At 34.3% G+C, this 12384-nt stretch overlaps 1 protein-coding gene across 1 annotated transcript; it reads right to left on the reverse strand.

Annotated features, from left to right (window-relative positions):
• Positions 1–3058: 3058 nt before the first annotated feature.
• On the reverse strand, positions 3059–5085 carry LOC126719189 (acetylajmalan esterase-like). The gene is made up of 5 exons (XM_050421768.1): positions 4815–5085; positions 4105–4353; positions 3745–3890; positions 3374–3647; positions 3059–3276 (listed from the first exon to the last, which is right to left on the reverse strand). The coding sequence occupies exons 1-5, from the start codon at positions 5083–5085 to the stop codon at positions 3059–3061; spliced, it is 1158 nt and encodes a 385-aa protein (XP_050277725.1).
• Positions 5086–12384: the final 7299 nt, after the last annotated feature.

Raw genomic sequence — 12384 nt, forward strand, 5'->3', positions numbered from 1 at the left:
GGCTCGATCGATCGAAAGACAGGCTCGATCGATCGAAGTTCGAGCAGAATGATTTTCTGCAAATTTGTCCAACTCAGCCCTAAGTGTTTTAAAACGTTTTTAGGGTTTCTTATTTGTCCTAAGTATAAAAGGCAAACCTTAGCCACGTTTTAGTGTTGCTCATAATTGCGGTTTGTATCTCTTATGAGATCTAGAGAAGCTTTCCTTTACACAAACTTACGGTTTTCAAGGAGAAGATTTATCTACGCCTTGATGATCAATTCAGTTGCTGCCATTGAAGCTTAAAAAAAACACAAGCGGGTGTGCTTGTATCTGGTGGTGAATCCAAGAAAGAAAGAGTCCGTGGATTCAGAGTTTGCACGTGGTCGTGTCAGTAAGTTCTACTAGTTGGTAGCAATAAGAAGTTGAGCGTGGGGGCTTGTAAGTCTTATTGTATGAGCTTCTATTCTTTCAAGATAGTGGATTCAAGTTTACCTTGAGGATAGCTAGGTCAAATCCTCCCCAGGTTTTTACCGGTTTGGTTTTCTGGGTGATCATATCTTGTGTTATTTATTTTCCGCTGCTTTGCATGATTTGATCTTTGTTATTGTGATAACCTAGACTTGTTTAATTGGACTAAGTAACAACTTGGCTAATTACCTAGGTTAAATAAATTGTTTTAAGGGGTCTAAAAACTATCAGAGAGGTGTGACACAAGTGGTGAATGAGAAAAAAGACTCCTCGAGCTTGTCCAAGGATCTGTTCCTTATATTTTTTTTTCAAGTTCTACACCAGATAATACACTATTCGCTTTCTTGTTTTTCTATTTCTCAAAGAAAATGTCCATCCTTTTTTCTGGGATGTTCCTTCCCTGTTATATCCTTCTTCCTTGCATCATAGCCCTCCACCTGTATGCCTCAAGGTGCTCCTCGGAATACTTGTCCCATCAAAACCCTACTGAAGGTGGTAGAAGGAGTTGCTAGTTGTGAAGTTACAGTTCAGGTGTCATTTCCACATTAATGCAGTTGATAAGGTTGGTATAGGGCATTCAATGCGGAGGGGGGTGGTATACCTTTCAAGAAGCTTCATCCCACCATCCTTGTTCCCATTATGGTCCTCTCTCTTCTCCCTGGGCCTTCATGAGATGCTAATGGCCATGTTTCTATTTCCATCCCCGGATCGGAGAAGTCCTTGGAGCCTACTTACTTCTTCGGGCCGGATTATGCAAGCTACACTGCGGCTTAAACCTCTTCGGTCCTCGGACCCACCAGATACATATAATAATAAAATGAAAAAGTTTTAAGGTTTTGAGGTAATAGCTATATTAACACATTTTACTGAAATAATATCTAAAAAGTCTAAAATCCAATTATATCGAACCGGGAATAAAATAAAATAAATCTCCACGATATCAATTGAAAGTCGAAACTAATGAGTACTGCAAAGAGCACCATATATATCAAGTGAAACTAATGACTTAATTACCGGGTTGATGACTATATATAGTTGCATGATCATGGAGAAGTGGTCATTAGATCTATACCTCGAACAAGGGTGTGTCCTTCTTTTGGCATGACCAACAGATGGTGAAACGACTCTTAAAATGTTTTTTTTACAAAAATCTGAATTTCATCCCATGTTTATGGATGCAAGAAAATACTTTTTGAGCAATGCTAGGAACATAAAATTTTTCTTAAATCAATTTACTAAGGTGATAAGCTGTGATTTGATTTCAACGTCATTTTCACATGGGACTATTATTAACACAATTTTGTTATGTACTGTCACAATATGTCACATTAATAATTGTAAAAAAAAAAAAAAAAAAAAAAACGAAACTATACTATCAGTTCTTAAAGTTTACCTACCAAGCACTTTTGGTCCCTGAGTTTCAAGCGAGCACTTTGAATCTCTAAAGTTAAAAAATGAGTGCTATTGGTTGTTCCATTAACTTCTGTTTGTTTCTTTGCTTATGTGTTTAATAAAACAATGACATGACATGTTTTAACTAACATGGTTATAAAATAAAAAAATTACACATTGGAGCAACCTACGGCCGTTATTGAGCTTCAAGATCAACAAGTAGAAGAGGAAGAATATAAAAAAGAAAAGTACAAAGCGGAAGGAACCCCATAGTCCAGTGATCATGTGCCCACCAGCTCCAAGGAAACCCAAGTCATCAATTAATGAAAAGAAAGTGTTGCAAAATGTTTGTACAAGTCTCCAACTTGATCTATCCATTAGACTTGATTAAACTGGGTGGGTAATACAAATGGACTGCTTCAATGTGTAATTTTTTATTAATAAAATAGTTGTCATGTCAATAAAAAAATGGCATGTGCATTAAAAACATATCCAATATTGCTCAGTTGAAACTTTAGAGACCAAAAACACTCAGTGGGTAAACTTTAGAGACCAACAATGTATTTTCGCCAAAACAAAATTTGTGAAAGATTTTGTTAATACTTTTTTAATAGGGATCTTAGCAAGTTTTAGGTTGACCATCAATGTTCATAATCGCATCTGTACAGTCAAATTGCCACAGATGTAATCTATATATAGCACTGGAAATGACACTTCAAAAGCATACTAAGTCCAGGGTTTGTAAGTCTATATTTGCCATGCTTATCTGCCAGTGCAGAACTCTGCTCTGAGGGCTTGACTATAACCAAAATTTAAGGGGTTAAGAGTTACTCTTTATATCAATAACACTGGCAGAACTCTGCTATGAGGGCTTGACTATAACCAAAATTTAAGGGGTTAAGAGTTACTCTTTATATCAATAACACTGTCACTGTCAATTACATTCCAATTTATTTAGTAAATCATATGACTAGGACCCAAAGAACCAGTCGTATAGCAGTACTTTAATTTGTAAATGCAATTGAAGCTTTCCATTGAACTTAAGAGCACAATTATATCAACTGTAAATACAACAAAGGATAGCCTAATCTTAAAGTAACTACATATTAATTTATTTAGTTAAAAAAAATATGTACTTCACCTCATAAACTCCCTTTGAGGATTAACTAATAATCTACTACATTCCAGCATAAGAAAACTAAATCGCTAAGACAAATTAAACTTTGCAATGAAGCTTAGGGAAGATGTCATTGATGATCCAGTTTGCCAGATACTGGTTTGCCTTATGAGTCAAATGAATTCCATCCCAACTGATACGTTCATCTGGATTGGCACAAACTGGTACACCAGGAATTCCACACATTTTTCCCAAGAAAAAGTCATAAGCACCTCCAGCCCCACAGCAAGATTTTAGCACAGAAGCAACATCAAATCCTGTCCATTGTGAACAATCAAAATTGCATTACTGAATCTCTGTCATATCTAGCTATATATTGTTCTAGCAATTTATTAGAATTAGAAAGAGACTCACCAAGATGTTGAGCATTACGGTAAACCCATTGGAAAGCACTGTAATAATCACCATATACTATGACAACATTAGGATTTTCTATTCTCAAATCTTCAATGGCTAGTTTGAGTTGATCATTGTGATATATTGCCAAATTATTCAACCCCTTTAGGCAGTGTAATTCATCATAATGAGCTGAATTTTCGGAGTGGAATTTTGTAAGATAAATTGGTGAACAGCCGATTGGGAAGTGCCCAGGGACAACCACTCTTACAGCACCATAACCAATTACCCTCTACAAACAATGTAATAGAATAAGGACTCAATAATCATGTTAGGCAATTTTGCAGGCAAAAATTAGAATCGGATTTGTTTTGTTTACGAATACATACTGTGACAGCGTCCTTAATTGCTTTGACAACTTGTGGAACTAAGTATCTGGCCTCCTCAACGGTTTTGTGCAGCAATGCAAGGTTATAATCATTCTCTCCAATTCCACCCACAATGAATAGGGCTGATTTAAGCTTCTCAGCACAATCTATCAAACATCAACAAAAAGAAAAAAAAAAATTTAATTGAATGAAATTGTGATCCATAGCCTTCACTGGCAAAATTGCCAAACTTGGTGTGTTTACAATTGTTTGAAAGACTAAAAATGAAAATTTCAAATTGCAGAAATTAAAAGCTGACCCAAATTTTATCTCCTTCATTTTAACTTAGTATTACATGCTTAATTCAAATGAGAGGCTAACCGTGATGATTGTGATAGGTATGATGGAAATAGGTGGACATCCAATCCAGTTGCACACTGAGAGAACTTGAAGTAAGTGATGATGGAAAATTAGCTCCAAAAAAATTTATAGGCAAGGCAGTAGCATCAGCCACTGCAAAATTCACCCCACCACCGACGGCCACTGCAACGTTCGCCCCAAGATGACCACCAGCAAATAATGCGTCCTTGTTCAAGTAGGGAGATAGAAGTGGAATTCCGGCTGATTGAGCTGTGCAATTATAAAACCAAAAAAAAAAAAAAAATTAATATAATTTAATTTTGATTATCATATTGGTTCATAAGGTAGTTCTTAACACGTGGTGGAGTCATATAACACAAAGTTAAATAATAAAATTTGCGTAGTTCCCTTGGTAAGTAAATTCAAACATAACATATTATGCTTAGCCTAAAAACGGAACCAAGTCACTTTTCCAAACATTCTTATCATGCAGTACTAGTATTCATGAGTTTGAGAAAGTGTGATATAGGGAGTCAGATTTTGACAAACCAGTGTTGTCAGTTGCCAGTTGGTCACGTTGTTACTTCTTTAATCCTTCTAAAAGAACAGCCTTATAAAAATTTCTAGCAACAAATTAAGTATTTTCTTTGCTACTTTTTGACAAACCAGCGTCAACTTAATAATAAATAGATAAATAAACTTCAACATATTTAGTTTGATATGATTCTTACCAATAAAATCAATCATCAGCAACCCATTGGAGCACCTTCCAGTTGCATTTTTGAAGTAGGTTTTGCCATAGGGAAACTGGAAAAATGGCAGATATGGGTTCTGAAGAATCAAGTTGCCTGTGTCGGAGATAGAGTCCCCTAGTTGATATATTGCATCAAACTCGCAAACCTTAAGGAAGTCTGGACCAGTGCAATCAAGTGGAACAAAAAGAAGAGAGAAAGCAATGAGAGTTATGAGAAGCAAAGTGAAAACTGATTTGATGGTAGCCATAATTAATAATTTGATCAAGAAAGAAGCACTTGGTTATCTATGAATTATGATATGAAACTAAGGAATTAGTGCAAGTAAGCACATCGTGTATGTGTTATATATATATAAGCGAGGAGTTACCTAATAAGGAAAATTTTCAGTCTGTTTTAAGTTTGTTTTCTACTATATGTTGGATTTTGGTTTCTTTGAATAGTAGTTACCAGTTCCAGAAGTTAAACTCGATTTTCTTGGAGCACAAACTACGTACTATCCTAAAATCCTAACAATCAAAAGGCAAAAGCTAATGCTTTTTGCTTTTTGCCTTTTTCTTTCTGTTGATAACAAACTACTCATTAGTTACTATTACCATTTCAATTTGGATTTTTTTTTTTCTTCTTTTGTTAGTTTGGTCAGAACTTCTAGTCCGATTTTTATTTTTATTTTTTGAGGAAAACTTCTTGTAGGAGTTTATTTGCTTTGTATTGGGTTACTCTGTCAATTTGTTGAGCAACCGTGTATATTGACAAAGATAGGAACAAAATAAAATTCTTACGAATTGATACAGAATTCTGCATCCTTCAAGGGTTTGATCGTTAAACAGCTAATTTATTGTGAAATTGTTGTAGCATTTTGTTATGTACCTAAATTTACTCTATTCAATAGTCATAATTATGACCAAAACTTGTGCAGTTGTAAAATGTAAAATATTATTTTAACGCATTTCCTTGAGATATTTATGAGATATCCGTCTAGAATTTTTCTTGTTCCATTTTCTTGTAGATTAGAGCTTTTAAAGCTCTTAATAATAAAAAGAGCTTTCAAAGCTCTTATTTTTCTTAAGAGTTAAGATGACATTTTCCCCATTCAATTAAGTTTGCTAATAAGTTTTAAGACAAATCACATCCAAGATACAACCAAACTTGAATTCTACTATTAGCAATCTTGGAAAATCCTGTAAATTTCTCTCTAGTGGTGTGCAAAATCTATTAAAGCTTTCCAAAAACATTAAAAAAAAAATACAATTTAAAAAAGAATATGTATGACATAATGAAGAGTTGTCTTTGAAAAGACACAATTGAAAAGTTACTTTAATTGATACAAGCCTTCTAAAATATCTCTTGGTTGTTACTAGTCGTTAAAAGGGTTATATGAACTAAATCATTTATAAACAACTTGGTTTTGGCTTGATATAAAACTTGTTCATAGGCAAAAAAAAAAAACTTGTTCATATTTTTTTATTGATAAACAAGTTAAGTTTGATCCTTAATTAGTTTAAGCTTATTTAATCAATGAGTCAAGCCCAAGCAAAAAAAGGGTAAAAAATTTGTTCATGAACAGGCTCATGACAATTGGGCTTGATCAAAAAAAAATTGTTCATAAACTTTCTCATATTTGCATGATGGAACATAAATTGTCTCATAATTGCATATTAGCCCATTCACTTGTCATATTTGCATTGACTCGGAACTTTCCCATATTCATAGTTTGACCCCAAAAATTGCATTTTGACTCTAAACTTTCCCAAATTCATATTTTAACCCTAGTTTTTCTCCAAAGGTTCATTTTGACCCAAAAATTCCTAAAATTACATTTTGGCCCCAAATCTTTCTAAAATTGCAATAAAGCCCTCCAACTTTTCAAAAATTGAAAAAGGGCCCTCAACCCTTGGAAAGTTGTTTGAAAGCATTCAAACAACTTCTAAAGTCTTTTAATCATCTTTAAATCCACATTTTTTCTTGTCTTTATTTAATATAACTACTTTGAAACTTGTTTGATGTTTAATGATTAACTACATGCTATGCTTGAGTGCTTATAGCTTTGTTTAGATTGTTTATGCCTTCATTTATTGCTTTGTGTCATGGGTAGGCTGTAGATCTTGATCCATTGGTTAAGGTTCACATCCAAACACCCAAGTTCAATAAAGTGTTTGGATTAGAGTTTTAATTGCTTGTTCTTTCTTTTATTCCTAGATCCTTTATCTTGTGATGCCATCTTTGGATGCTCCATGCTTAGATCCTTGTCTATTTTTAGATTCATGCTTGAATGTTTAGATCTAGCTTCTTACATCCACATGCATTGTTCCCTCTTGCTATTATGTGTTTGTTTGCACATTTTGTGCTTTTCTTGTCGTGTTTGGTTGCACCTTTTGTTACTTTAATTTATTGTGAAACTGTTGTAAAATTTTGTTATGTACCTAAAATTACTCTATTCAATAGTCATAATTATGACCAAAACTCATGCCGTTGTAAAATGTAAAAAATAATAGTAACGCGCTTCCTTGAGATATATATGAGATATCCATCTAGAAATTTTCTCATTCCATTTTATTGTATATTAGAGCTTTTAAAGCTCTTAATAATAATAATAATAATAATAAGAGCTTTAAAAGCTCTTATTTTTCTTAAGAGTTAAGATGACATTTTCCCATTCAATTGAATTTGCTCATGAGTTTTAAGACAAATCATATGTAGGACACAACAAAACCTGAATTCTACAGCTAGCAATCTTGGAAAATCCTATAAATTTCTCTCTAGTAGTGTGCAAAATCTATAAAAGTTTTCCAAAAGCATTAAAAACAATTTAAAAAGGAATATGAATGGCTATTTATACATAATGAAGAGTTGTCTTTGAAAAGACACACTTGAAAAGCTACTTTAGTTGATACAAGCCTTCTAAAATATGTCTTGGTTCTTACTAGTCGTTAATAGGGTTATAAATGAACCAAATCATTTATAAACAACTTAGGTCTAGCTTGATAAAAAAAAAAACTTGTTCATATTTGTTTATTGATAAACAAGCTAAGTTTGAGCCTTAATTAGTTTAAGCTTGTTTAATCAATGAGTGAGCCCAAGCAAAAAAGGGAAAAAAAATTGTTCTTGAACTAGTGAAATTAACCTTTTTGATGACACAACCTTGTTCATGGTATAGAACAACAAAATTACTATTACCATTTCAAATTTGGACCTTCAAATGGGCAAAATAGTGGAGCGTTCTGGAAATATTTGTGGGGCCTTAATGTTCTGAAAGTTCAATTAGTGTATAAAACACTATGAACATTTAGACCCCCAATTTACAAATTACCAATTCAAGCTTAATGCCAAACAATTAATGTGCGGAATATGAACATAAGCTTAATACAGAATTGATAAACGATCTAAACCAAATAAAATCACATCCACAGCAGAAATTAAATGGAAAAGATTAAGGGAAAAGAGATGCAAACACAAGAACAACACACGATATGTTATCGAAGAGGAAACCGAAGCCCTCGGCGTAAAACCTCTCCACCGCCCTCCAAGCAGTAAATAATCCACTAAAAAATGTAGTTGGGATACATGAACAGTAGATGGCCCTCCAAACCTAATCTACCCAATGTACCTAAGCCCTTCAAGCTCCTACTCCAACGAGGTTACGCCGAACCTATTTCTTCTTTAGCTTCCCGGATTCCGCTACTTGACCATAGCATCAACCAATATGAAACTGGTCCCTTCTTAACTGCTTCCCAAACATGAAATGGCCTTCTTACAGATATGGGTATGGTGAGAAAAGGTTTTGGTAATGTTCCTCTCAAGGATTTGACAATGGAGAGGAAAAAATTAGAGGAATTTGAAGAGTCTCTATGTGAAGATTGTGGATGAATCAATCTTGTTTTTCTCTAGGGTTTCTCTCTCAAAATTTCTCTAGAAGCTCTCATATTTCGTGGGTATAAGGGTCTATATATAGTGAGGTGAGAAAGAAAATGCGAAGAGTTAGTTTTTCCCAAACAGTGTAGTCTGGCGACTTGGCCTCGTGACTGAACTGAGTCGCGAGTTTAAGTCGCGAGCTAACGGCTTGGCCAGCCTGGGACTTTTGTCCTGTAGTGCAACAGCTGGCATGACTCTTCAGCTCCCCTGCATGCTTCACACGTGCGCCAACTTTGGTGGCTTGCCAGTCGCGAGTCAGCCGCAAGTCCTAGCCGCGAGTTTCTGCATCTTTACACAATCTTGTGCATTTCTTCACACTCTCTCACTCACTACCCTTACATGATTCTCACCTAAATACAGGGTTACTAATTGCTAAAATACAAGCAAATTTGGCACGGAATAAAGCCAACAAGATGGTTGATAAAATTCAACCTTACATGTTCCAAACAAGATTAAAAAATTTGCATGGCGTGCAAGCCGCAATATACTTCCAACCAAAGCAACCCTTTGTCACCGGAAAGTCTTAGACAATCCAACGTGTGAGGCTTGCGGAATGGAAGCAGAGAACAATGGGCACCTATTCTGGCAATGTGGGAAAACCCGAGATATATGGACAACCTCTAGAATTCCGTTTGACTCAAGTGGGGTACACTTCAATGAGTTCGTTGATCTTTTATGGCATTTAAAGTTTGTGCTGCATGTTGGTGACAAAATCCTGGAATTAGTCATCACTATTACTTGGAGCATTTGGTTCAATAGGAATCAATTTTTGCACAGGAAAGCTGATCAAACGGCTAGTCTGATTATTCACAAAGCTAGATCAGTGATCGAGGAATTTCAGGTGGCAAACTTTCAACCTTCAAGATCATCTATGAAAGAAGTGGAACTGTGGATCAACCTGAAACCTCCACGATATAAAATCAACACAAATGGGGTGGTTTTTACTCAACAGCAGGCAACAAATGTGGCCGTGGTTATTCATGATCATGAAGGCAGGGTGGTGGCTGTGTTAAGCAAGAGGCTTCATTACCCTTTGGGGCCATTAGAAGCTGAAGTGAAAGCAATGGAGGAAACTGTGGAGTTTGCCTAGGACGTTGGTATTCGGGATGCACACTTTGAGAGTGACTCACTTATACTCTCTAATGTTATTCAAGGTTTGTGTAATCCATCGATAGCCATCTCTAATGTTGTCACTGAGATTTGTCATAGACTGCAAGTTTTTAAATCTGTGCTTGCGTACCAGGTTAGACATGGAGGTAATAAACCCGCGCATATTTTAGCTCGATATGCCAAAGGCATTAGTAGTTTTGTAACTTGGGTAAAGAAGAATCCATTTGTCATTGAGTCAGCTTTGGCTCAAGATATATTGAATTTATCCTCATCCTAATAAAGTTGCCTGTCTTTTCATAAAATAAAATAAAAAATAAAAAAAAATGAACAAGGGTGTGTCCTTCTTTAGGCATGACCAACAAATGGTGAAGCAACTCTTAAATATTTTTAAAAATAAAAACAAAATTCTGAATTTCACCCCATGTTTATGGATACAAGACAATAGTTTTTAACTAATGCTAGAAATATAAAAATTTTCTTAACAACTTACTAAGATGATAAGCTGTGATTTGATTTGAACATCACTTTCACAAGGGGGACTGTTATCTATATACATCTAAAAGTTGAAACGTAGTATTTATTGTTGTTTTTCCCTTATTGAGTCATATCAACGGCCACATCATCCACCCATTTTCAACATTCTCTCTCTTATTTTTAATTCTTTTTTTTCTTATTAATTTCCCAACTTATTGTTATACTTTTTCTAACTTTTCCCCTCTCTTTTACATTTTCATCTCCCTACCACTATTTACCTTAATATCACTTTTCCTCTGTCCATTTATCTTCCTTTGTTTTTTACTTTTCTTTCTCCCCTCCTCTTACTATAAATTTACAATTTCCTTTTCCATTCTACTCATAGTTTTTTCTCACACAAAATGTTATTTCTCTCTCTCTCTCTCTCTCATTTTTTACACACAAAAGGTTATTTCTCTCATTTTTATTTTCTAGTTTTGGTGGATTTTTTTTTCTTGCATCTCTACTTTAGGTTGATGAATTTTTGCATTGTTTGGAACTCTACTTTGGGCTGATATGATTAAGTTTTGTGTTTTTAAGTTTTTTTTTTTTTTATTCTCTTTGATTTCACAAATGTTATCATATTGCATTATTAATATAGTATATAAGAATATAATGTTATTTTATTACATAATATTACTTGGATAATTTGGTACTTATTATTATTTTTATTATTATTATTATTATTATCTATAATTTCATGAGATTTATATTTTTTTTTTAATAAATTTGGATTTAGATTAGGTGATTTCAACACAAACATGTCTTTTCCCATTATGTAAGTGCACAAAAATAGATTGAAGTGGACCAAAATGAACCAAAGTGATTTGAATGGACCAAATGGAAGAAAGTGGACCAAATGGACAGAATAGGACCGAATAAGAATAAATGGACTGAATAGGACGAAAGTAGACTGAATGGACTGAACGGTACCAAATTAGACTGATTAGGGCCGAAGTGGATAGACTGGACCGAGGCAGACTTAAATAGACAGAATAGGAGCAATGTAGACTAAATAGAACCAAATGGACAAAATGAACCGAATAAAACCAAAGTGGACAAAATGGACCGAATGGAACTAAGGTGGAACAAATGGCCCAAATAAGACTAAAGTGGATCAAAGTGGACAGAATGGACCGTATGGCACCAATGTGGACGGAATAGGACTAAATAGAACGAAAGTAGAAGGAATGGACCGAATTGGACCAAATTTGACAGAATGGACTGAGTAAGACCGAAGTGGACTGTATAGAACCAATGTGGACCGAATATAGCCAATGTGGACTGAATGGACCAAGTTGGACAGAATAAGATGAAATAGACTGAGCTGGACCAAATAGAACTTTAGTGGACAAAATGGACTAAATAGGACCAAATTGGACCGAAGAGGACAGAATGGACTAAATAGAACCAATGTGACTTTTGAATATTTATCATTTTTATTGCATTTTTAGGGCTCATATTTCTAATTTCTAATTTTCTATTTCAGTATTTTCTTTGTATTTTTTAATTCAAAACTAAAGAGCTTAGCCCAAATATAATAACATTTCATACTTTTCTACCCAAAATAAAATAAATTTTGAGATAAACTTGAAAGGAAAACATACAAAAAGAATTAATTTAAGACCCAATTAGTGTAAAATAGACTGAAGGGGGGACCAAAATTGACTGAGTAAACCCAATTGGACCGAAAAGAAATTGTTTAATTTTTAGGGAGAACAAATTATCTTTAAAAAAATTTAGGAAAAAAATTATACATTATATTACAATAAAAAATAATTATTTATTTCCACACATCTGTGGGTCTGCGACTAGTAGTCACATTAATAATTGTGAAAAGGAAATTGTGAAAGATTTTGTTAATACTTTTAGTATAGATCCTAGCAAATTATAGGTTGTCCATTAATGTTCATAATCGCATCTGCACAGTCACATTGCCACAGATGTAATCTATAAATGGCAATGGGAATGACACTTCAAAAGCATACTAAATCCTGGGGTTGTAAGTCTATAT

Source organism: Quercus robur, chromosome 3 (genome assembly GCF_932294415.1).
Source record: "Quercus robur chromosome 3, dhQueRobu3.1, whole genome shotgun sequence".
NCBI lineage: Eukaryota > Viridiplantae > Streptophyta > Magnoliopsida > Fagales > Fagaceae > Quercus > Quercus robur.